The sequence below is a fragment of the Odocoileus virginianus genome, chromosome 17, assembly GCF_023699985.2.
Source record: "Odocoileus virginianus isolate 20LAN1187 ecotype Illinois chromosome 17, Ovbor_1.2, whole genome shotgun sequence".
NCBI classification, from domain to species: domain Eukaryota; kingdom Metazoa; phylum Chordata; class Mammalia; order Artiodactyla; family Cervidae; genus Odocoileus; species Odocoileus virginianus.
Genome location: NC_069690.1, coordinates 7919098 through 7945988, shown reverse-complemented (window position 1 = coordinate 7945988; position 26891 = coordinate 7919098). Strand labels below are relative to the sequence as shown.

The window sequence follows — 26891 nt, the reverse complement described above, 5'->3', positions numbered from 1 at the left end:
AGGTGCTGTGAATTTAACTGGGTAAGGTTAACAGTGAGCGGGGAGTGGTACTGTTCCTATAGGATGTCAGCAGGCCCCTCTGATAAGAGGGTGTTTGAACAAAGACCTGAAGGAAGGGGATACTTTGGGAAACAGCCACAACAGCTTAGACAGTTCTCTAGGTCTAAGCTAGAGACCACTTGAGTTCTGGGGAGAGGTAAGACACATTGTCAAGGGAAACAGAATTTTCTACCATGCTGGTTCAGTTTGCCCTTCTTGGATTCATTCTCTACTCTTCTTCCTGCTATGCTCCCTGGGGAGAGGGGGGGCTGACCCCTAGACTGGATCTCTGGGTCATCCTTGCCATCTGCTGCCTTTCTGTTAGGTTCAGCCAAAAGGAGGCCCCAGAAAATTGGAGTACAGGATGAAAGAAACGGGATACTGATGCTCCAGCTTTCTCGGCCTGGCCACAGTTCTGACAGTGGCTGCATCCCTCTGCCACAGCTCCCATCAGCTTTCCACAGCCCTTTTGTAGTCCATCCTCCCATGCGACCCTCCTGGGTCCCAGTGGGTAGGGGCTCATCAGGCGTATTGCCGGATTAACCTAGGTGAGCACCAACTACCTACCTGTGCCCGAGTGCGTTGTACATAGTTGCCACCTAGACTGCCCCTCCCATCAGGATGAGGGATTTGACCCCAGAGGCACCCATCATAGATAAATTGTGGACCGCGGCCTCAGTCTCCTCCCTCAAACTCCAATTCTGTTGAATTATTCAAAACCAGCAAAGGTAGGGACAGAAATTGAGGTTCTAGAGTCCCCCCTATTACTTCCTTAGGACCTCACTGCCCTGGGGGTTTTTCTCCCTAAGATCCAGCCCATAAACTTCCTATGTGAAGGAACTTGACCTACCTAACTCCCAACACCAACAGCTCATTGCCCAGTTCATTTCCTTGATAGTATTTATCACTACTTCCCTGTAGCTCAAATGGTGAAGAATCTGCCTGCAACGCAGGAGACCCAGGTTCAATCCCTGAGTCGGAAAGATCCTCTGGAGAAGGGAATACCCATTCCAGTATTCTTGCCTGGAGAATCTCATGGTTAGAGGACCCTGGCAAGCTACAGTCCAGGGGTCGCAAAGTCAGACACAACTGAGTGACTAACTCTACTATTATCCATCACTACCGGCTTTTCATTGCATATGTCAGCTCTGTCCACTAGAATGTACATGTCACAAAAGACAAGAACTTCCCTGTTTTATTCTTTGTGAACAGCATCTTAGGCTCAAGTATAAAACTCAAATGTTTCTCAGTAAATGAGAACAGAAATGAGTATAAAGCATCTCTGCTCCCTAGCACCCTCCACAAGGATTATAGCCGTAAGCCTAGACAAATGGCTTAGGGTCACCGGCCTGGGCAGCTACTCTCAGAAGCATCTCAGTACTGCTGGCTTCTCCAGGTGTATGTGGGCAGGAGCCCCAAGCTAGACAAGCAGATAACCCAGGAGTCAGAGAACCACTCAGGTTCCATCTTGCTAAAGGCCCTCAGCTTCTCCATTCCTGAATGGCTAGAGGAGGATTTAGCTAAGAGACATGGTCTTCCAGTCTCAGCATCTATCATACAGAAGAATCAAAATGCAGCTCACTAAACCATCTCCACCAATGACCCAAGAAATCTTGTGGGTGAGTGCTGCTGGTTATTTTCCTTCACTTAAGGGCCCCAAGCCTTGGCCCTCCAACTAAGACCGGATTCAGACCAATCAGTATCTCTTTAGCCCCATTCTACTCCACACTATATACCCACCCCACCCATGTGGCACCACTGCCACCAACCAAACCATCCCCCCTTTACCCCCAAAGAAACCCAAACAGCTCAGAAGTGCATCAATTGACCTTTAATGTCCAAAAGAGGCGTGGATGCAGAGCACAGGAGATGTGGCGGGGTCTCAGCCCCTGCTCCAGAAATGAGGGAGAGATGAACACAAACTAGACATTTCCAAATGGCCACACAAGTCTGGGAGGGCAGGGGGAAACAGATCTAGACATTCATAAAAAAATAAAACCTAAAATCAAGCACTCAGCATTGTGCCCACCAAACGATTTGATATGGGGAACTCACTCACCATCCAAGTCCCCACCCTCCCCTGTCAGCATCAAAAAGAAAGCTCAGTACACACTAAAGGCTTGGGAAGGGGGCATTCTCCTGCCTCCCCACCAACCCCAAGGATGGACTTGGAAGAAAAAGAGAATGAGCTGGATCCCAAACCCCCCACAGCATCAACCCTACACATGAGAGTTTTCAATGCAATTTATAAGAATCAATAGCTCAATCAGCAATGACTTCCCCCCCCGCCCCATCCCCCACCCCATCCCTTTTGATCCACAGATTTCCCCAGCACTCCCCTTGGAATCTCCTACCACTAGTGACCCTGCTCCATCTCCAAATTCCTGGCTTCACCACTGCAAGACTGACCTCCTCTGAAGTTCCCCCAAAGCCCCTCAACAGCCCTTTATCACTTCCATCCTGCCTCCCAAAAGAGGCTGCCACATTTCACAAAGTCACTTTCCCTCACCACTGAGACTAGGCTCCAGAATAGATGGTAGCATGGCCACCTCATAATGGGCTATCCTCCTAAAGCCCTCCTGGGAGCAGATGGCCATAGGGCAAGCGGTGTCTAGGCCAGATGGCTGAGGGGGGTGATACCCATACTCACCCCCAAAACAGATGCCCCAGAGGTTAACATAGGTCCACTTATCTACCCATATACCGGAGAGATTCCACAGTCCTGCCCCTCCCTCCCCTCTACCCCAAACCAAAATACACACATACATTCACACACATATACACAGAGCAAAATCAAGGGAAACATTGATTTGGTTTGATTGCTAAGACCTAACTAAGAACTAGTCATCAGAAATTCCCTTGCCAGCCAACTAACAGGGGCTGCTCTAAGAGAACTCCAGAGGAATGAGAAAACCAAGGGCTAAGCAGGGAGCAGACAGAAGGAGGGAAGAATGAAAACAAAACAAACAAAATCCAGCTAATCCTACCCTCAACATCCTCCAAGCATGAGCTCTGGCAGGAAGAATAAAAGAAGGTAATCCACAAAGACACAGCCCTTACTTAGAAACTCTTCTGACAAAGACAGCAAGACAAGTCTGCTCCCCACTCCCACACACCACAGACAAACACGTCTCAGGGCCCCTTAAAGAATCCAGCCCCAACCCCTGCCCCAAGCCGTGGAATCACAGTTCAGTGGAATATTCTCCCTGGTACTAGATCAATCCCCCTACCCTCCATTCTATCCCTCTCTCCTTGTCAATCCTAACACTGTCCCTCCCACAGCCTCCCTGGCCCTCCTAAAGCAGCATCCACCACCAGGAAGAGGCAGCTGCAGTTTTAGTTCCACCTCCAGAAACCTATTTCTTTTCCCCAGCCCTCCTAGTCTTACAGGCCTTGTTGAGGGCTTTTTATTTGTATAGGGAGAGAAAGAGAAAAGGGAGGAGTGGGAGAGATTTCCTAGTGCAATACAACCCAAAAAAAAATTTAAGTCTTGAAAAATAAACATAAAGCAGCCTTCTTCCCCAGGCAACTAAACAGAAAGAAGTTTGGTTTTGTTTACTGCGACATACACATGAAATCGAGTATACAGTCCATGCAGTAGCACAGCCATTGGAGAGGACATCCTGATGCTGGCCCCAGTGCAAAACAGTCCCAGCAACGCTGCCTGCTTGCCATTGCTGCCGCCGCCACTGACACCTTCACTGTGGCCACCTAGCCTGACTTGAAGAGGAGGATTGCAACTTGACCCAAGTAAAAATAGATGAAGTGCTTTGTCTCATGTGTAACGTAGCTGCCAAAATTTCGGCCCACGATACAGTGCCAGGTAGGATTATATTTCTTGTCAAATTCCTAAAAGAAGAATAAAAAGAAGAAAGGTGATTAGGACAGCTGGAGGATGAGAAATCAGAATAAGAGTCTGATTGGTTTAGCTATCACCCGCACCCCACCCCCAGTCTATGGCCTCAGTTCTCTCAACTTCAGGAGCTCAGGTTCTAAGGTTGGCTAGGACACTCCTTCGTTAATAATATAATACCACAAAGGTTCCATTATTTCTCTCTAGAACTTTACACCCCTAACATCTCTTGTCTCTCTAGCTACAGTACTCAAAAGCCCACCCCGCGATTCTTCAGCAAGGGAACCAGAAAAACCAGCAGAATTAAGAATCACTCCAGTGATGTCACACAGCATTGAGTAAGAGAAGCATGTCTCCCTGACTTGCCACTCACATTTCACACTACTAAACTAGCATTTCCAAATGCCAAAAACCAAGACACTAGAGCAAAATGAGGACTGAACAGGGAGCAATTCTGTCTAAGCCAACTTTAAAGGCACTGCAGTGCGCCAGGCACTATGTGAGCTGTAAGCAAAGAACAAGGGCCTCAGTCATGAGAAGGAGGCAATTCCCTCACTTCTCTCAGGGATCTAAGTTCAACATCAAAAGCCAGCAAGGAAATCCTCAGGACCTAATCAGACAGGCCCTGCCACCCTGTGAACCCAGCAGAAAACAGATGGCTCGGTTCTAGATGCATCCTGCCATGACTGTGAAAGGAGACAACCCTCCACCACAGGCTCAGCAATGCTGCCAACCCTGGAGCTCTGTCTGCCAGGAGCTCAACCAACAACTTGTTTAGTTTTCTCACAGCCCCCATACCACATGACTCCAAAAGGTATTGGCAAACAGTGGAAAGGGCATGGATCACCACATAGATCTTTACTCCTAACTGAAGACTGAGTAACATAGGAGATCCATAGTTGCTTCTCCATAAGCAAAACAAGGAAGCAGGACTGGATATAATCTAAGGATTTTCCTGAGAGTCCCTGATTCTACACTTTCTCCCTGAAAAGAACAGAAAAAGCATCACTCAACAAGGAACCAGCACCCCTAGCAGCTTTGCTGGCTCTGCATCCCTTGGCTACACACACAGAAAAAGTCTCTCAGAACTCCAGTTTCCACTTCTCATACCACACACAGACAACAAAGAGCGCTGTAAAACCCAAGGACACTATACCACCTGTATGGACCATAATGCCATGGCTCTTAGGCATCCTTGGGATACTAGAGCTGACATTATCAGACTGGGACTATGCCACCAATGCACATGGACCCTGACTGGAAATTAGGGACCCTGAGTACCACCTCTCACCTCTAGCTCAGCAGCTTCCTCACTATATACATGTTAACTGTATCTATTCACCCATTCATTCAGGGATTAAATCTACTGCCCCAATAATGCTTATCTATTCAAAAAAAGAAAAAAATATATATATATATATCTCTGCTAAGTCACTTCAGTCGTGTCCAACTCTTAGCGACCCCATGGACTGCAGCCTACCAGGCTCCCCCATCCATGGGATTTTCCAGGCAAGAATACTGGAGTGGGGTGCCATTGCCTTCTCCGATATATATATCTACTGCCCCAATAATGTTCATCTATTAATTTTCAAGCACACCCCTTCCTTAAGAAGGTAGGGAGAAGGTAATTAGTACTTGAGTCCATTTTTTATGGGGGGCAGGGGCGCACAAGTCGACTTGTGGGATCTCAGTTCCCTGACCAGGGACTGAACCCAGGCCACAGCAGTGACTGCGCTGAGTCCTAACCAGTGGACCACCAGGGGTCCTTTTAAAGAGAATAAAAGGAAATCTCTTACATAATGAGAATTACTATAGGGCTACCCCACTTTAAATGATGCAGCTCCCCAAAAATTTGTTTATGATCTTATCCATTCAAAAATCCCTGATCTTCATTTTGAATAGTTCTGAATTGGGACAGTTATATTTAATCCTGAAGTTTCACACCCTGTTGTTCTGCAGTCACATAATTATCTGTAAACACACACACACCCCAGCACAGTTCCTATTAAGAACTCTTAAGGTGAATGCTTTAGGAAATAAGATTCATTTCCCAATTTACCTGCTCTGCAAGTTCCCAGGGTTCTGTCTGCATGGAATGTACCTACTTTCCTATGTTCCCAGCTCCAGCCCTCCCTGGGGCATAGGTGAGCTATCCCAACCACCAGCCACAGTTCTCCCAGCACACCTTCTTGATATAGGCAGCAATGTCCTTCTCTATGTTGTACTTCTCCATAGCCTGTGTGGCACAGTCAACAGCATCTTGCTGCATGTCCTCAGACATGTCTGCATTCTTGATCACTGCCTTCCGGTCAGACATGGTGACACTGCAGAAGAAGCAGAGAGGTGAGGCTGCAACCCTGTGCTCCTGGCAATGAACAGGAACAGCTGGGTGTGGGGCCTCAGCGGGAGAAAGCATCACAAAAGGTAAGGGCAACAGAAAATACAGACACGAAGCATTGTAAGAGGGAGATCCTAAGATTTTAGCAGAGATGACGCTGCCAAGTCTGGGAAACACAAGGCAAATAGTTAAAAAGATGTAAGCCGTCAGTTTTTGTATGTAAAATGAGGCTTTTCCAACTCTAAATTTATCTATTTCTAGTATTCTGAACAGCATCAACAGCCAAAATACTACAATATACCAGCTCCCAGCTATATCCTTGGGCAAGTTACTTAACCTTTGTGCTCTGTTTATCATCTTAAAATGGGGACTTGAGTTAACCTGAGGGTAAACCAGGTGGTATAACACCTGAACATAATAAGCCCTTGATTTAATGACCATTATTATATCATTGGCATCACAGTAGGAAGATGAATTAGGTCTGGTCCTTGAACAAGTCACTCAGCCTTTCTGCATTTGATTACTTCCATTTTAGCAATGAGGATAGCTCTCTATCAGGAGTTGTTATAAAGAATTAAAAATGAGGTTATATGAGAACACTGTGAACAAGGGCAGTCTACACAGTGGTCTGTCCCATTAACCAGATTCAGCCCACCACCTGCTTTTATAAATAGCTTTATAGAAACACCCTACAACGGCAGAACAATGGCAGGGTTGAGCAGTTGCAAGAGATGATATGGCTTGTAATGCCTAAAATATTTACTATCTAGCCCTTCACATAAGAAGACTGCTAAGTCCTAGGCTACCAATGCCCAATGGTGACAGAGACAACAAAACGTAAAGAATTACTATTTTAACTGCACTGCTTGATAACCCTGTCATCTAAGCCACTGCATTCACCCTATAGCAATCAAAGTTCCAGGGCAGACCTTGCATAGTCCCTCCCTAGGATAACAAGAATTCCAAGTGGGCTGCCCAGGGCCTGCCTAGCAGTCTATGGCATGTGAAGTGCTTTGCAGGAACAGAGATGAGCTGCAAAATCCTGTCCTCTGTCCTTGACCACAGTCCCTGCAGCAAAAATCTATATCCCCCCTCCCAGGTACTATTCCCCTAAGCACCACTCTGCGATCAGCCCAGTGGGCAAAAGATGCTGCTGTTTCAGCCCTGTCTGATACAAAGCTACACCTGTCTGCTCAAGGAGAGATCCCTGGTATATCATTCCAGGCCACCTTGATCTGAGTCCACACTAACCTGTGGGTTGGATGGGTGGAAAGGGAAGCAGAATTCATGACTACTTCAGCCTGCACCAGATGCAAAGGATGCACACATACCAGCTGCTAACCAGGCAGCCCTTTAGTGCATCCAAAGTACCACCTTTGTCTCGCACTGTCAAAATAAGCAGGGCTGGTTCTACTTCAGCAAGAAGTGGCAGAGAAATGGCTTAGTGCCCCAGCGCCCTCTGCTCCCACACTTCTGAGAGAAATAGTCAAGAGCCTCAAGAGGAGTCTGTGAGTACCACCTGGGGCTGAAGAAGAGGTCAGGAGAACCCAGTTCAAGGCCTACCTATTATGACCTGAGGCAAATCAGCATCTTTTTTTAAAAAACAATGGTTGAAATAAATGCAGCACCTTCAATGGGTGTGAGCAAAGGTACAACAGCAACACAGAGAATATTCTAAGGCTCACTAAGTGTGGGGAAAACTAGTGTCACCTGGTGGCCTATCCCAGGTTACCACTCAGAAGGGAGCACTGTTCACAAACCCAAGGGTGGGAGTGCGGCCCGGTTACAGTATGAAATCAGCATCCCTTTTCCCAGCAAGCTAACCTGCTCCACTGCCTCATCCTCAAAAGTCCAAAGGAACAACTTTGTCACAGTGATTAAAAGCTACCTTACCCTCCAGGAGAGCCTGCAGTTACATAATGTTGGTCTTGTGACTACAATGCCACGATTCTTCACCCCTGGCCCCCCAGGCGTCAGAGAGGTGGCCTAGCCCCAGCCTCCCCTGTCCAAGGTGCCAGGGAGAAAAAGGGAAGGGAGGGGCCAACGTAGCCCTTCCCCCCGGGAGAGGGGAGGGGGGAGAAGCTAGAGACCTGGGCCTCCAGACTGAAGGATGACCAGAGGGCCCCAGGCCAGCTGCCTCAGTCACGAGCCAGGGGCTCCTCTAAAAAGCAAAGAGGGCACTCCAGGACAGCTCCCCCTCCTCTATTCCCGGCCTTGCGACAAAAAGGACAAGCTTTCGAACGACACGACCCGCCCTCCCCAGCCCCCAACACGCACAACGCTTGTATTTCCTCCCTTCGGAACCCCAAGGGGCCGTCTCCCTCCACTACCCCATCCTCCAGAGGGCTGCAGTCCCGAAGGCCGGCACCTGGGCGATGAGAAAGCATCCTCCCCGCCACCTCCACCCGGCCGGCCGGCCGCCCTCCCCCGCCCGGCCTGGAGCAGCGCCGGAGTGACGGGGCGTCCTCGCTGCAGGAAGGACGCCCCAGAGGGTGGCGGCGGGAGGAGCCGCGTCACGCCCGAGCCCGCTCCGCCGCTCTCCCTCGGCCCCGACACCATGGCCTCCGTGCGCACAGGAAGATCCCGGGGGGCTGGAGGCCTCACAGCTGCAGCCGGGGGCCCCGGCCGCGCCCCGAGGTCCGAGGGTACAGGGTGGCGCAACCCTTGGCCAGAGAGGCGCCGGGGGCGTCACGCCGAAGCCGGACCTGCTCCGGGCCTCGAGGCCGAACCTAGCGCGTCGGGCCACCGCCCCGGGGCGCCCCCATCCACCGCTCACCTTCACAGAGGCGAGTTCTCGCGGGGCCCCGGGGGAGCAGCGATGGCCTGAGGCAGAGCGCGGGCAGGGCGGTGTCCCTTCGGCTCCTCCGGCAGCAGCCGCCGCCGCCGCCGCGGTCTCCGGCTCCCGCAGGCCCGGGCCGAGCGCTCGCGCCGCCGCCGTCCGCCCTAGAGCTTTCCCGGCCGCCCGCGCTCCACCTCGCGCTCGCCGATCCGCCTGCTCCGCGCTGGCGCCTCACAGCTCCGCTCCGCTCTGCCGCTGCTCTGCCGACGCGCGGTCCCCACTGAAATAGCGCCCCGCCCCCGCCCCCCCGCCGCGCGCGCCGCCGTCCGCGCTCCCCATTGGCTGGGCCCGCCCGGCCCCGCACTGCGGGCTTCTCCCCGCGCCGCTCTCGCCCCACATCTTGTTTCCTCCCACAATGCCTCGGGGCGCAGGGTGGGGGTGGGGAAGGGGAGCGGGAAAGAGTTGGGGGAGGGAGTCGTGGCCTTCAGAAGAGAAAAAAGAAGTATGCAGACCCCTCTACCCAGGGCTGGAGAGGCCAGGCCTAAAAAGGAATAAAGAGGCAAGGTTCAAAGTGAGGGAAAAAGAGGGAGGGGCCGCAAGACCCCAATCCGAAGAAGAATAAAAAGGAAGAGTGGGATGGAAATTTCAAATGCTGGGAGCAGATGGGAAAGGGGTAGAGATCCTAACCTTTGAAAGAGGAAAGGAAGGAGGTGAAGTCATCAGCTCTAAGGAAAACCGGACTCCTTCCCTCCCCCCAAAACTGTGGGAAGGAGAGGACAGCCGGCACCTCGGAGAGGTGAAGCCATAAACAGCCCCAGGGCTCCCCTCCCCGCACTTTCTGGGAAGGCCTCTTCCCTTCTGCTCTTTGTTCCAGAGTCTTAAGGCCCCGAGACCTAAGCTCCCAGCTGGGACTCCAGCTGCTGTTTAGCTTCAAAAGCGACGGAGGCAGACCCTACGCACAATTGTGAGAGGGGAGGTTTGTCTTCGATACACAGGCCCATGGAAGAGAGATGAAAGTAAGCCATTTTTGGTCAGTCAGCCCTAACCGTCTGGTTAGACGGGACCGGAGGGAGAATGAATAGAACCTTCTAGAGGTACAAACCAAAGTACGTCAGGACTGCCAGGACTCTTAAAATTCACCCCATCCATATTCCTCATCTTATAAACAAGGAACAGAGACGGGGGAGCCCTTGGCATACCACCATGTTTTAGGCCCGGACCTGGCCTCTAGGCTGAAAAGTGATGCTTGTAGGCAGCAGTCCGCCTGGTGTTTGTGGGTGGGTGTGTAAAACACCTGTGCACGCTGGGAGAGTGTGCGCCCTCCAGGCCACCCCGCCCACCGCCAAAGGAGAGAGAGAAACAGCTGCTCTTTTCCCGTCCACCTGCTTCACAAAGGAAGTATCTACTGTAAGGGTTGGTGAGGGTCTTTTGTTGTTATTTAGGCAGTAAGTGCTTTCTGACTCTTGTGACCCCATGGACTGTAGCCAGTCAGGCTCCTCTGTCCGTGGGATTTCCCAGGCAAGAATATTGCAGTGAGTGGCCATTTCCTTCTCCAGGGGATCTTCCTGACCCAGGGATTGAACCGAGTCGCCTACATTGTCAGGCGGATTCTTTACCACTGAGCTATCAGGGAAAACAGAGAGTCTTTATTGGGAGCCAAGCATTTGGCCCACACAGTGTGATTAAGAAGCTTCCATTCATTCCTGTCAGTTTCCCTTCATTGCCCCAAACCATGGTCAGGAAGTTGGACTTTTTCTGGCCCTCTCCTGCTCTTTGGAGCATCATAATTTAGTGTTCATTATGAGTCAGGGGGAACGTGGAAAATCATCCCCTTTCAGTCCCGCTTTTGCAACGTGCTCTATCATCTTCAACCTCAGTCAGATTTCAAAGAAACAGGCAAGACCTGTGGTAGCCCCTCACACCAAGGGTATTCTGATGTCAGCGTCAGTGTGAATGAATGGAGGGTGGGGCATATATAGTCCGGAGGAAACTACCTCAAAGAAGTTCAGTGACTTGCCCCAAATTACCTAGCTGGTCAGCGGCAGTATTTAACCCCAGGCTGTCTGTTCCCAGTGCCTACACTTTTAGCTTTTCCACTATCCTAACAGAGAAAAAAATTAAACTATAAATAAGGCATTGGGTGCCCTATTTAATTATACCAGCATTTCCTAAGCTCATCTGACTCCAAAGACCTTCTTTATGCAGACTTTTTTTATTAACATCTCCAGGAACTATTCCACAGAACACAGTTTTGGAAACTTGTGCTATACTAATTACTACTATTTATGTAAAGTGCTTACTGTTTAGGATAATTACTATACAGCCTAGTAACTATTGTAATTAATGTATCTGCTTAACTTGGTGGACATTTCTATTTGATACTACTACAGGTTCATGATTGACCAGTTTTCGGTTGCGCGGATAGCAGAGCCATGTCTTCAGATTTAAAGATCATCTGGGACTTACGTTTTTGTCATATCTTGTGAGCCCCTTACCCACTGGCTACTTCTTTAACTTAAGGATTCCCCGGGGGACTGTGGTCAACTTAAGTAGTTTACACCATGGTCTAAGTCTTGATGGGCTCACTAAATTCCAGACCTCCACTGTGGGTGCCCCACAGGCTCTTTGGACTCTTTGCATACACATATATCCTGCCTGGTCATTAAGAGCATTGGCCCTGGAGCCAGAATGCCTGGATTTTAAACTCTTCCCACCACGCAGCCAGCTGTGCAGATCTGGCCAACCCATTTAACATCTCAAAGTTTCATTTTCCTCATCTATAAATCAAGAATAATAATGCGTACTTTATAAAGTTATGAGAAGATGCATGAAAAACTCTTGGCACAATGCCTGGTCCATATAAGTATTTAATAAATGTTAGCCATCATCAACATCTCTCTTACAGACTTATTTTCCTTTCCTGTGTTTCTTCCCTCAGTTCCTGGCCCCATCAACCACCTCAGAAACCCACAAGCCCGCCTGATTTCCCTACCACATTTCTATCTCCATCGTCAGTCACCTCCTGGCCATTTCTCCAGTCCATGTCCCTTTCATTAGGAGTGCCTCATTCTCATTGTGTACACCCTGCAACTGGCACTCATCATCACTTTCAGTAGGTTCCCTGCCCCCCCCGTTCTTGACTCTTGCTCCCCAAATCCACATGGCAGTGGCAGTGACCTATCTAAAATGTGAATCTCCCAGGCACTTTCCTCTTCCCTGCTCAGAAAAAAAGACCCTGTTCTTTCCCATAACTTACTTCCCCTCCTCTCCCTCCATTCCCCACCCCCAACAAATGAACTCCGGCCTCTCTGCCCTATCTCCCTCTTCATGCTCGAGTAACAGAGTAAGCTGTTACCTGTGGCTTCCCCTACACCCAGATTCCACACCTTTGTTCATGTGGTTCTCTTGCCTGTGAGGCTTGTGGCTTTCTTTCCTGGCTCTTTGCCCCTAGGAAGACTTCCCTGAATCCCTGGTGGGAAGCATGCCCCTACCCTGTTTCAGTAACATCCAGGACTTATCACCAACCCCATTTAATTAAACTGGTCTGTCTTATGTTTGTAGTTCCTTGCACACAGGGATCACTTCTTATTTATGTGTGGGCTGCAGAACCTGACACAGTTCTTAGAACACGGGAAATTCTCTGTATAGGTATTAGTTAAACTGATCATGCGCATTAATGACTGAAAAATACAGCTTGGAAGGGCACATTTCATCTCTTTTCTGCTCAAAGAACTGGGTCCTTACTGCCCAGTGCAAGTTGCGAGCTAAGGTAAGTCATTGTCAGCCCTGGGGAAACGTCAAGCCTGATTTCTGAATTGATTTCCTTCTCACATTCTCTGGGTATTTGCCTGATATCCTTACACTGTAAGGTAAAGACCATCAAGGCTCTTTCACTTCAGCTGACAGGGTCGCCTATAGGGAAGAAACCATGGCAGTGACAGAGATCATTTCACCAAGCCCTTTTGCTATTGACTTGTTTCAAGGACACCAGGAGGATGGAGAAGAAGGGTGGGAACAAAAACACATATCATATTGCCGTGCAAACTCTGGTCCCAGTTCCTTCTGCCAAGTCCCCACTGGGAAAACTTAAGGAAAACAGTCCAACTAGAACTACTGGAATTTGCTGATTTTTTGGGTGGCCTTGCAAGACATACTTCCCTAAGCAACCATTTACTAAGTCCCAAATATTGCCCCTCCTCCTCCCCAGTCCCTTGAAACTTAGAGGAGCCAGCCAAGGTCAACCACATGGCTGGAAACTGAAGAGATGAGCACTGGACTGGGAGTCAAAGATGAAGTCTGAAACCCAACTTGGCTCTAGTCAGGTCATTTCTGTAAGGTCCCTGTCAGCCCCAAAGTCTGATTCTCTTGTTTCAATGCTCTATCCCAAGGGGCATCTTCCCTGTGGATGGAAGAAATTTCTCAGGCTAAGAGCCTCTCCCTTAGGTTAAGTTTAAATGCTTCTTTCCTGTTCTTTGTCTATCCATTGTAGTCTGAATTCAAAGAGCATTTCGCTACACTCACACCACCCACCAAAGGTGGGATATGATTTTGTTTGCCTTTTATTCCCTCAACTAACAAAGCAACTTAATATAGCTAAGAGTCAATTAATGTTTAGAGCTTCAATTAAAATATTAAAGCAAACGGTCACCAAGAAGGAACCAAGAAAAAGATGCTCCAATGGAAGTAGTGGTTTCCTTATGATTTAGGAAACCACTAAATCATAAGGAAACCACCAATTTTTCCTTCATTGTCTGGACAGTCCCAAGGAATCCTGCCCCTGCTGTGGAAGAACCAAGACAATGGTACAGATTGTGTCAGCTATTGAATATCCAAAAGGCCAAGTTAGGATTCTTGGGTGCAAGAAATACCTGAAGAAAAAAAGCAGGACCCGAATACCTCCTCTGACTCCAGGGACCTGCAACCATGGAACTGTCTCCTCAGGGCAGACCAGTTGTGACAAATCTCCAGGTTTTTCTTTGAGTCATCCCACTCCTGATCCAAATTCCCGAAGAATGGCATCTGATTGGGCAGATTGAATCGTAAGTCCGCCTTTTGACCATGGACATAAACAGCAGCCTAACAGACCTTCTGAGATGGATGGGGTTATAGATGAGAGGAAAATCTACATGCATTTACAAGAGGCAAGAGAGTGGGTACTGGGTGAGCAGAAACCACAGAGAGCCTCAAGAGTGGGAGCTAGAGAGGACTTCTCTGGTGGTCCAGTGGTTAAGAACCTGTCTTTCAAGGCAGGGGACACCAGTTCGATCCCTGGATGGGGAACTAAAATCCCACATGCCATGCCGCAACAGAGACCCAGTACAGCCAGTTGTTTTTTTTTAACTAAATGAATTTTTAAAGAAGAATGGGAACCAATGTTATTTATGAGGGGATTCTCATCTCCACTGTTACAAAAAAATACACTGTGATTTCTCACCCTAAACCCCTTAGAGTGAGGTGGGAAATGGTGAGAGGAGCTCTAAAACTTGAGGCCTGCACCACTTTGCCTTCCTTTCTGAAGACAATTTTGGAGAAGAAAACTTTGCCTTGTCAGGCATATTATGGCATATTCCAGTTGGAAAAAAATTTACCCTTCTCACCAGGAAATGGAGGCCTACCTTACATTTCAACACAGTAATGTATATGTAATCTGAATAGACCTAAAAGAAACTTTTATGTATATATATTTGTGTATATATATACACACACATATATTTTATAGTTCATATACCATAAATTCACCTTTTAAAATTGCACAATTTGGTGGGTTTTATTTTATTCATAGAGCTATGCAACCATTGCCACCATCTAATCTTAGAGAATTTGCACCACCCCAAAGAGAAACCCCATACTCGTTGACAATCCTGCCTCCCTTTTCTCCAAGTCCCTACTAATTTACTTTCCATCTCTATGGATTTGCCTGGACATTTCATATAAGCTTTTAATAATGATGTTTCATATAAACAATTATAAAATATGTGGTTATAGCCTTTTGTAATTGTCTTTTGTATAGCCTTTCATTCTTTTTATGACTGGTTAAAACTTCACTGTATGAGCATACTATATCTTGTTTATCCATTCATCAGTTGGTGAACATTTGGGTTATTTCCACTGTTTAGCTACTATGGATAATGCCTCTGTGAACATTCATGTATAAGTTTTGCAATGATATATATTTTCACTTCTCTTGAATATACACTTAAGTGAGGAATTGCTGGGTTTTAAGGGGCTTCCCAGGTGGCACAACCCATCTACCAATACAAGAGACATAAGAGATGTGGATTGAATACCTGGGTCAGGAAGATATCCTGCAGGAGGGCACAGCAGCTCATTCCAGTATTCTTGCCTGGAGAATCCCATGGATGGAGGAGACTACATGGTGAGCTCCAGTCCTTAGATCACAAAGAGCCAGACAGAACTGAAGCATCTTAGCACACAGCTTTTTGAGAGCACACTTAACTTTTTGAGAAATGGTCAGACTATTTTTTTTAAAGCTGCACCATTTTGTATTCCTACAAGCACTGTGTGAAGAATTGTGATTTCTCTACATCTTCACCAACACCTATTATTATATGTCTTTTTTTATCACAGCTGGCCTAGTGTGTGTGAAGTGGTTTTCATTTGTATTTCATTGTGGTTTTCATTTGTATTTCCTTGGTAACTAATGATGTTGAGCATCTTTTCCTATGTTTATTTGCAATGTGTATTTTCTTTGGAGAAATGTCTATTCAGATCCTTCGCTCATTTTTTAAAATTTGGATATTTTTTATTGTTGAGTTGCAGGTGTTCTCATCTTACAGAGAGACATGGTTCACAAATATTTTCTCCCATTCTCTGAACTGTATTTTCACTTTTGTGCTTCACCTTTGAAGCACTATTATTTTTAATTTTGATGAAGACCAATTTACCTATTTTTACTTTTGTCCCCTTGTGCTTGCAATGTCACACCCAAGAAATCATTGCCTAACCTGAGATCACAAAGGTGTGTCCTGTGTTTCCTTCTAAGAGTTTTAGAATGATCCATTTTGAGTTAATTTTTGTGTGTGGTGTGAGATTGTTTTTGCATGTGGATATCTAATTGTCACACATGTTTAATGGAAGAGACTATTCTTTCATCACTAAATGGTCAAAGATCAGTTGACCATAAATAAAAGAACTTATTTCTGGACTGTCATTTCTTTTCCATTGGTCTATATATCCTTATGCCAGTACTGTACTGTCTTCTTTACTGTAGCTTAGCAGGAAGTTGTGAAATCTGGATGTGTAAGTCTTCCAACTTTGCTCATCTTTTTCAAGATTCTTTGTTTAATCTAGGTCCCTTTCATTTCCATAAGACTTTTAGGACCAGATTACCAATTTCTGTAAAAAAACAAACAAACAAACAAACAGCTGGGATTTTGGTAGAGATTGTGTTGTATCATAGATCAATTTGGGGAGTATTGCTATCTTAACAATATTAAGCTTTCTGGTCCATGAACACAGAATTTCTTTCCATTTATTAGGTCTTCTTTAATTCTTTCAATAATGTGTTATAATTTTCAATGTATATACCTTATACTTATTTTCATAAATATATTCCTAAATATTGCACTCTTTTTGATGTTGTAAATCAAATTATTTTCTTAATTTCATGTTCAGGTTTTTCATTGCTAGTGTATAGAAATACAATTGGTTTTCATTTATTGTATTTTGTATTCTGCAACCTCGCTGATCTCATTCATTAATCCTTAAAAGTTTGTGTGTGTGTATTTTCTTTAAAATTTTCTGTATACAAGATCATATCATCTATGAATAGAGATAGTATTACTTCTTTCTGTCCAACCTGAGTGCCTTTTGTTCCTTTTTCTTGCCAAAGTTCCTAGCTAGAAAGTTTAGTGTAATGTTGAATAGAATTGGTGAGGGCAGACATCCTTGACTTGTTCCTGATCTCAGGGGGAAAACTTTCATCTTTCACACTTAAGCCTAATGTTAGATGTGGAGTTTTTGTAGATGTTCTTGTCAAGTTAAGGAAGTTCACTTCTATTCCTAGGGGGTTTTTGAGTATTTTTATCATGAAATGTTATTGAGTTTTTTCAAATACTTGCTTTGCATCTGTTGAGATGATCATATGATTTGGTTTCTTTAATGTATTAATATGGTATATTACATTGATTTTCAAATACTAAACCAATATTGCATTCCTAGGATAAATCCCATTTGGTCATAACATGTAATCCTTATCATATGTTGCTGGTTTCATTTTGCTGGTATTTTGTTGAGGATTTTTGTATCTATATTTGTGATATTGATAATATAGTTTTCTTGTGGTATCATTTTGATATCTGAATAATACTAGACCCATGGAATGAGTTGGAAGTGTTCCTTCCTATTCTACTTTTTGGAAGAGTGTGAAGGATTGTCATTAATTAAACATTTGGTAGAATTCACCAGTGAAGCCATCTAAGCCTGGACTTTCCTTTGTGGAAGGTTTTGAAATTACTGAGGTGTTTTGAGGGGTTCCCTGGTGGTTCAGATGGTAAAGATTATGCCTCCAACACAGGACACCAGGGTTCAATCCTTGTGTTGGGAAGACCCCCTGGAGAAGGAAATGGCAACGCACTCCAATATCCTTGCCTGGAGAATTCCATGGACAGAGGAATCTGGTGGGCTACTGTCTGTGGGGGCACGGAGAGTCGGACAGGCCTGAGTGCCTAACACTTGAGAATACTAATACAATCTCTTTACTTCTTTTAGGTCTATTCAGATTATCTAATTCTTGACGCAGTTTTGATAGTTTGTATCTTTCAGAGAATTTGTCCATTTATATATATTATCTAATTTAGCATATACTTATTCATAATGTTTCTGTATAATCATTTTTATTTCTCTAAGGTCTCTTTCTTCATTCCTGGTTTTAGTAATGTGAGTCTTCTTTTTTTTTCTTGGTCAGCCTAGCTAAAGATTTGTCAATTTTGTTCATCTTTTCAAAGAACCAACTTTTTAAAAACTATTTAGTTACTTGGTTAGCTGTGCCTTAGTTGAGGCCCTCAGGATCTTTATTTGCAGCATGCATACTTTCAGTTGTGGCATGCAAACTCCTGCTTGTAACATGTGGGATCTAGTTCCCTGACCAGGGATCAAACCCAGGTCCCTCGCATTAGGAGCTTAGAATCCTAGTCACTGGGCCACCAGGAAAGTCCCAAAGAACCAATTTTTAATTTCACTAATTTTTTTCTATTGCCTTTCTGTTAATAAGGTGATTCTTGAGCACCTAGATGATAAACAAGCTGCTTAGGTCAGCATAAACTCAGACTGGGACCCTGCCTTTGAATGGCTAGATTCAAACCCAACTCCTTGTCTATTTCTTTCTTAAATCAGGATGCTCTCCATTTTAGTGTCTCCCTCATCCTCCCTGGAGTAACATGACAGAGAAGACAGAGACTGCATTGATATTGGGGGCTGTGTGAGGGACAACAGTTCCGTTAAATCCATAAGCATTTTTTATATTTGTATATGTGTAGCTTGTGGGATCTCAGTTCCCTGGCCAGGAATTGAACCCATGCCCTCAGTAGTGAAAGCGTGGAGTCCTAACCACTGGACCACCAGGAAATTCAATAAGCATTTTTTAAACGTCTGTTACACGCTCCGTGGAAAGGAGGCCACCAAGAGGCACAGGGATGAGAAGCCAGAAGCAGCCTCAGGCTGTCCAACCTCACTGTCTAGTTGAGGGGGGAACACATGGACACAGCCAACCTTAACATAAGCTAGATTACCATGAGGGCTGTGATTGAGAGTGATGAAAACGCTCACAGGGGCCTGGGGCTGGAGGAGAGCAATTAATCAGTCTAGAAGAGTCAGGAAGCAGAAGAGCTGGCATTTAAAGTAAGTCCTGAAGCATGACAGGATTTGTAGGGGGAGGGAAGGAAGGAAGGAAGGTTCTTCAGTCGAGAGAAGCACACGTGCCAAGGCAGGGAGTGGTAGGAACAGGCCTGGCATGGACAGTGTGCCGGGGAAAGGACAGGCTGGACAGAAAAGCTAGGCCAGACTTTGGAGGGGCCTGAAGGATGTGCTGGGCTTCCCTGGTGGCTCAGAGATTAAAAAAAAAAAAAAATCCCCCTGCCAGGGCAGGAGACAGCTTCGATCCCTGGATCAGGAAGAACCCCTGGATCAGGAAATGAAAACCCACTCCAGTATTCTTGCCTGGAAATCCCATGGACAGAGGAGTCTAGCGGGCCACAGTCCATGGGGTCGAGAAACAGTCGGACACAACTTAGCGAGTAAATAGCAACAGCAACAAAGGATGTGCTCCAGAAACCAGAACTGAGTCAGCTGCATGGAGCCCACTGAAGGGTGAGCTGAAGGATGACATGACCAGCCTTTATTGAAGACAGAGACCGCAACAGAAATCTAGTTTGGTTTATGTGGGCTCTCCGATGCCTCCCTCACCTGGAGAGGCAAGCAGAGACAGCGGTCTTTACCCGTGTTGGCCACCTGGTCCTGGGGACTCTCGTCCCTATGCTTCCATGGAGCAGCTCTTCCCTGATTTTCTTCCTACCTGACTGGTGGCTCCTTTCCAGTCTCCTCAGCAGGCTTCTCTTCCTCTGCCCATCCTAAGTGCTGCTGTTCCTCAGAGTTCTGTTCTAGATCCTTTTCTTCATCCCACAAGACCATTCTTCCTTGGAGATCTCATAGGTTACCATGGCTTCAAGGGCCAGATATGGATTGGGAACTCCCAAGTCGCTATGTAGATTTCTCAGGTCTCTCTGCTTATTTAGACCCATCAGATCTGTCCATTGGACATCTCCATTTAGCTATTTTCATTAAAATTAGGTCCAGCCGTAAGTAGAGGGAAAACTCCAAGTAAAATGGCCCAAACAAGATAGTTTATTTCTCTTTCAGATAAAGAGAGTCCAGAGGTATTATTTCCTAGCCTGGTATAACAATCTGGGAGTCACGTCTCTGAAATCTGTCCCTTTGTCTCTATCCCCAAGCCAGGATCCTCCCCCTCGGTCACCGGCAACAACCTCACTGTTCTTGCGCCTCTCAAATGCATTGTCCACGTCTACACTGACCAGCATGGTGGCCATCAAACACATGTGGTTATTACCAAGTACTCAAAAGGTGGCTAGTCCGAACGGAGGTGCGCTGTAAGTACAAAAGGCACACTGGATTTCAAAGGTTTAAAAATGAAAAGTGAAAAAAAATGTAAAATATTAAGGTTTCTCTACTAATTATATGATAAATGATAATAGTTTTGATAGATTAGATAAAATATATTATTTAAGATTAATTTCATCTGTTTCTTTTCACATTTTTACTAGAAAGTTTTAAATTACATTTGTGGCTCTTGTTATATAGCTATCAAATAGCACTGCTCTACACCAAAGCAAAAAGCGTCCTTCTAAAACACAAGTCTGAACATGTCACACATCTAAAAAACCTTTCAGTGGCTTATCAATTGTCTTTAGGCTAAAGTTTCATCCACTCCATATGGCTTTCCAGTCCTCCGTGGCCCAGCTCCTGCCTCTCCCTCCAGCCTCATCTTCCACCATCTCCTCCCTTTGCCTTCCCCTTGCCTGCCTTTCAGTTCTGAAACATGACAAGTGCTCTCCAGCCTCTGGGCCTCCACACATGCTTTTCCCTCTGTCTGGGACACTCTCCCCTCTTGCATGGCTTCATGCTCCATTCATCTCTTTCTCACCTCGGCTTAGATGCATCTCCTCCTGGGAGGCCTTCCCAGTCCCCTGCTTCTCAGAGTTCCCTTCACCTCTCTACCCTGACCTCACCCCACCCCACTCACAAAAGACTGTGCCTACTTACTGTGTCTTTTACCAGATTGATTAGAACCTTGTGTTCACTGTGGTACCCCCCACCCCCCCGTATCTCACCACAGCACCTGGATCTGGCACATGGTCAGTAGTCAACAAATATGTGCAGGATCAATGAATGACTCACCTCAAAGCCAGATAAAGTTTCAGGGTAGGGCCTGACTAGCTGACTTCTAAGCCTCATCAGCCAGTGACCGTTAGACTCCCAGTTTGGGAGATGGGACACAGGGCCTGCACAGGCCTGTTATGTGGAGACCCAGCCCGCCACTATCCTATGCTCCTTCCCAGCAGAGGCAACAGCAGTAACTCTCCTCCCAGGAAAGTTCCCTGGCAAGTCCCCAGCATTTTCAGAACAAGTTATGCTGAGAATTCTCTCAGAAATGAGCTTCCTCCTGGGTGGGGTTAAGAGGTGTGGATGGGGGAGGAATAGAGGGAGGAGGGTGTCTGTTTACCCAGCACCAAGAGAATTCACATTGCTCATGAAGTGTGAGCCTGTCTGTGGAGATTCTCTTTCAGGGGTCAAGAGATGGAGATGGGGAGGGGGGGGGCGTGCGGAGATGGGCACCCAGAACTGAAGACACAGGTGGGTTTACATGAAGACAGAGCTGGAAACCATTCTCCCAAGCCATGGCCCAGTGGCCTGACCTGCTTGTTCTAAACTTGGACCAGAAAAGCTGAATCTTTTTTTTTTTTTTTTACTTTTTATTTTGTATTGGGGTATAGCTGATTAACAATGCTGTGATAGTTTCAGGTGGACAGCAAAGAATCTCAGCCATATAGATACGTATATCCATTCTCCCCCAAGCTCCCCTCCTATCCAGGCTGCAACATGACATTGAGCAGAGTTCCCTGTGCTACACAGTAGGGCCTTGTTGGAAATCCATTTTAAATATAGCAGTGTGTACATGTCCATCCTAAATTCCCTAACTATCACTTCTCCTCATCCTTCCCCCGCCCCTGTAACCATTAGTTCGTTCTCTAAGTCTGTGATTCTGTCAGAAAAGCTGAGTCTTGGACAGAACCTGGCAGAAAGTGTGCCCCGGTGGTTCCCTAACCTTGGGGCCTGAAAGAAGCTCAAGTCACATTTTGACTTCCCTCGTTTCCCCTGACACGCTCAGGCAAGGACAAACACACAGGCACACACAAGCACACACACTTTGTAAATGATTCTCTGCCCAGTGCCTTACACCCAAGAGCCTCCTGTTACTCTTCCTCAACTGAGAAAGTCTCCCAGGGGATTGACCCTGCCCTTAATCCAGCTAGAGGCCACCCCGCCATGGGCTGTTTCATATGGAGTCCCTGATCCCTGGAAAATTCTGTGGAAAATTCTGAAAGAGATGGGAATACCAGACCACCTGACCTGCCTCTTGAGAAACCTGTACACAGGTCAGGAAACAACAGTTAGAACTGGACATGGAACAACAGACTGGTTCCAAATAGGAAAAGGAGTACGTCAAGGCTGTATATTGTCACCCTGCTTATTTAACTTATATGCAGAGTACATGATGAGAAACGCTGGGCTGGAGGAAGCACAAGCTGGAGTCAAGATTGCTGGGAGAAATATCAATAACCTCAGATATGCAGATGACAGCACCCTTATGGCTGAGAGTGAAGAGGAACTAAAGAGCTTCTTGATGGAAGTGAAAGAGGAGAGTGAAAAAGTTGGCTTAAAGCTCAACATTCAGAAAACTAAGATCATGGCATCTGGTCCCATCACTTCATGGCAAATAGATGGGGAAACAGTGGCTAACTTTATTTTCCTAGGCTCCAAAATCACAGTAGATGGTGATTGCAGCCATGAAATTAAAAGATGCTTACTCCTTGGAAGGACAGTTATGACCAACCTAGACAGCATATTAAAAAGCAGAGACATTACTTTGCCAACAAAGGTCCGTCTAGTCAAGGCTATGGTTTTTCCAGTGATCATGTGTGAATGTGAGAGTTGGACTATAAAGAAAGCTGAGCACAGAAGAACTGATGCTTTTGAACTGTGGTGTTGGAGAAGACTCTTGAGAGTCCCTTGGACTGCAAGGAGATCCAACCAGTCCATCCTAAAGGAGAACAGTCCTGGGTGTTCATTGGAAGGACTGATTTTGAAGCTGAAACTCCAATACTTTGGCCACCTGATGGGAAGAACTGACTCATTTGAAAAGACCCTGATGCTGGGAAGGATTGCGGGCAGGAGGAGAAGGGGATGACAGAGGATGAGATGGTTGGATGGCATCACCGACTCAACGGACATGGGTTTGGGTGGACTCCGGGAGTTGGTGATGGACAGGGAGGCCTGGCGTGCTGTGGTTCATGGGGTTGTAAAGAGTCAGACACGACTGAGCAACTGAACTGAACTGGTCCCCAGAGTCTGACCCAGAAAGGGTGGCTACAGTCCTCTGAGCCCAGCAAGTGGGCCTTGAAGGTAGGATGCACGCTGGAGGCCTCTGCTTTCAGGGCAGACCCTGCCCCGGGCAAAGCCATCGCTCCCAGGATTTATTATCCTCTCCTCTCTTTTCCTTTCACTGCCATGTCAGCTCACACAAAGCAATAGGTAGTACCTGCAGTTCCCAATCTGGAGAACTGAAAACACTTTCCCCAGCGTGCTGCCAGGAGCAGCGGCTCGCAGAGGCTCTGTAATTACAGACATGCAGGAGTTTGCGCTACTGTTCTCACTCACCTATGAAACGCTTCCGTTCCCTTCATTTCCCATGGTGCCTTTAAAAAGGAAACGTGAAGCTGGGACCTTCAGAAAAGTGACTTCCAACTCCCTACTCCACCGTGGGCAGACACATTAGCCCTCACTACAATTCAGATTCATTCGGTCGTGTATTCATTCTTTCATCCGAAACAGATTTAATGGCCCCCTGCCATGTGCTAACACTGGGCCTGTGCTGGGGACACACCAAATGTGACCCAGGTCGTGCTTTTGAAGACTCACAGTCTAGTGAGGAAGTGAAAGCATATGATCTAAGCAGTTACAGTCAAAATTCAAAAAAGTGATGCGAGAAAAGGAAAATGCAGATAAAATCCTAGCGAAGAGAAAGATAAGTTTGGAAAGTGTCGCTGTTTCTTGAGAGGTAATCAAGTGTACTGACTGAAAATATAGACCCTGGAGACTACAGTGAGTACATGCATGCTGAGTCACTTCAGTTGTGTCTGACTCTTTTACAACCCTATGGACTATAGCCCACCAGGCTCCTCTGTCCATGGGATTCTCCAGGCAAGAATACTGGGGTGGGTTGCCATGCACTCCTCCAGGGAGTCTTCCCGACCCAGGGGATGAATTCGCCTATCCTTCATTGCAGGCAGTCTCCTGCATTGCAGACGGATTCTTTACCACTGAGACACTGAGGAAGCCCCAACTTGTGGAGAAATAGGGAGAACTTTGAGGTTAGAATGAAAACAAAGTGCAAGTTCCAGCACCTGGTAGAGCTCAATTGATGTCAGTTGCTAGAATCAGGGAAAGTGTCTTAGGACATGGGTTTTCTGCATGTGTAGAGCAGGCATTCTAGACCAACTGGGACACAGGGAGAAAATGTGGTGCTTGTATGGAATTCTTTTTGGGTGCAGCCTGTGAGAAGGGAAGAAAGAAGAAATGAGGCCAGAAAATCAGGTTAGGGTTAAAGCTTGGAACATTGAATGCCAAATATCAACCTAAGGAGAAGTACAATGACATCAACAACCTTAAGAAGATAGTGCCCACCTAGCCTCATGCAATGGTCCTCATCTTTAAAGCCATGTTCAGTTGGGCCAAACTTCAGGGTCTTCAAAGATGGGAGCCAGCCCATGGTGCTTGATGCAGTTTTGCCCTGTCTCCTGATTCTATCCACCTAGAAAAGCCTGTTTCTGCCTCTCTGGAAAACTGAGCTCTGGAGTCAAAGCCGAGGGAGAAGAGCCATCTTCATTTCAAGGATGAGTAGACACGGGCATCTCTGCCCCACGTGAAGGCTGGTGCTGGGGCACAAAGGCTGGGACAGGCCTCATGAAAGGGGCCAACCAAGAGAGAGGAGGAAAAGCAGGGCGTTTAAGGCCGGGCGAGGCCGAGCGGGCGCCCAGTCATTATCACCAGCCTCTATATTTTCCCCTGCAGTCATACAGAACCTTTTCAATCCTATTTTCCAGAGGGGCAGACCGAAAGCAAAGATTTCATCAAGTACAAAACAAACTTAGGAGCGGCCCTGCTGGAAGACTGTAAATGGGGTGGGGGTGGGGGGCGGGCGGCAAAGGTCTCAGAGAGCAAGTCCCAGCTCAGATGCACTCCCGTCTCTGGGTTGCGGGGCCAGATTGGGTGGCAACGCGGCACAGCTCAAAGGCACCTCACCTGAAGAATTCGGAGGCCCAGCCTCACTCTTGTCCAGGTTGTCTCTTGGCCGCTTTGGGGAAATCGCTTCCCCTTGGCCTCTGTCCCTTCTCAGTAAAACAAAAGATCTTTGCTGGGAGGATCTCAGAGGTCTTTTCTAGCTTGAAAATTTAATGTGTAGTTGAATGAAGCAATGCCCTGCTGTTAGAATGTGGGGTGCCCGAGTGCATTCTAAACAATGGAAGGAACCCAGAACAGCCAGACTTCAGAAAAAGAAGAAACTGGAGGGGTTGTCTGGAGCCCCCAACCGTCAGGGCACACAGGGGTGAAGGGCAGAAGGGGTGAGGAGAGCAGGGGGAAGGAGGGGAGGGTGGGGGCCGCCTATCTGAGTGCCTGGCCTCTCAAGGGCAAAGGAGGCTAACATGAGGTTTCTTCTCCCAGCTCCAGCTACCTCGGGAGCCTGTGGAAAAGCTGCATTCAAATCGATAGCCTCATCAATAAATAAAGAGTCAACACATCCCGTCTCCAGCTCAGGGCTCCTTCAGGAAAATTGACCCTCGACCCACTTCTGTTCACCCATTTCTGGATTTCTACAGAGGCTGCCAGAGGGAAGGGACCCTTACAGGTCATCTTGGGCATCCCCCTGCCTCCAGGCTGGCCTGCCATGTACCCCATCCAAGAAGGTCTAGGCCAGGCCCATGCCCTCTGCCCGCCACCCCCACCACCTCTCCTGGCCAGCTCCTTCCTCCCAGTCCCCTGGGGCTACTACCTTCATTCCCTCACCGCCAGTCAACTCTCCCCTTTCAGCTCCGGCTTTGCGTCTCATCTCTTCCGACTCCATGTCTTTCGTCTGACTACTGCTTCTCATCAAATGGAATCACCAGCAGGAGAAGAGCTCCCCACTCCCCTGCAGTCTCCCCTCTATATCCGCCCATCAGACTCCTTGTCATCCACTAAATGAGCCCCTCGGGGTCGGACAGAGAAAATGCATCTCTGGGAGCAACGGATAGAGACCTTGTAACTTTACAGAACAGATAATGTGTCAGCAGGTTGACTGCGAGGCAGCCCTTTCTCTCTCTGACTTCTGTTACAACAGAGACTCTTCTAGGAAACGCAAGTCTCCAGTAAAGCAAGTTCATTGTTTCAGACCCCAGAGACCAACAGAGTGGTCACCCACGTATGACGATGGGTGGCTGCCTTCTGGGTGGGCCTTGCCACACCTCAAGGCCTCCCCTCTGCTTGGCTGCCTCGGTCTCCCCTCACCCTCCCTAGCCTGAGCAGAGAACATTCCCCCACCTAAGGAGGCCTACGGGCTGCTGGGGTAGTTAGCGCAGAGAAGGGAGTTGTAGGGTTGTGACAGCCTCTCTGTTCTGAGTACTTGGCCACTACGCTCCAGCAGATCCCTGGGGACTGAACATTCCTTTAATTAAAGGTTTCCGACAAGAAGAAATCACATCCCTGCTTTCTCTGTTCTAAGTATAAAATGTAGACGATTTCATCTCCTCCTGAGTTATCCATGGCAAAATTTCAACTCCAGCTTCCCAACCCACCTGGTCTCCTCCTGTCGGTAGTCATTACGTGAAGGAAACGATTAGGAGGTGAATCTGTAGCCAGTGTACCCACCATGCTTCCTGGCACACACACCTAAGCAGGACAGTGTTGTTCTGAGACGTCTGCTCTGAGGTTTTTCCCCTCCGTGATACCTCGGGCTCAATCATCCCCAGGGGCAGGGATGGGGGTGGGAGATGGGGGTGTGGGGGGCACTCAGGCCTCGGAGGTAATCAGTA

The 26891-nt window shown here is 47.2% G+C and overlaps 1 protein-coding gene and 1 long non-coding RNA gene across 3 annotated transcripts; one reads left to right on the top strand and one right to left on the bottom strand.

Moving 5' to 3' along the window:
* Window positions 1–1855: 1855 nt before the first annotated feature.
* On the bottom strand, window positions 1856–19626 carry DYNLL2 (dynein light chain LC8-type 2). Of its 2 annotated transcripts, none has more exons than XM_020912679.2 (3): window positions 19541–19626; window positions 6078–6216; window positions 1856–3888 (listed from the first exon to the last, which is right to left on the bottom strand). In XM_020912679.2, exons 2-3 carry the CDS (start codon window positions 6207–6209, stop codon window positions 3751–3753), a joined length of 270 nt encoding a protein of 89 aa, XP_020768338.1. In that variant the 5' UTR covers window positions 6210–6216; window positions 19541–19626; the 3' UTR covers window positions 1856–3750. The 2 variants fall into 2 exon arrangements, with proteins under 2 accessions (XP_020768338.1, XP_020768339.1); XM_020912680.2 differs by lacking the exon at window positions 19541–19626 and adding an exon at window positions 9007–9288.
* LOC110149947 (uncharacterized) lies at window positions 19392–26535 on the top strand. The gene is made up of 3 exons (XR_002317585.2): window positions 19392–19823; window positions 19981–20132; window positions 25546–26535. It is a non-coding gene; the product is annotated as an uncharacterized lncRNA (long non-coding RNA).
* Window positions 26536–26891: the final 356 nt, after the last annotated feature.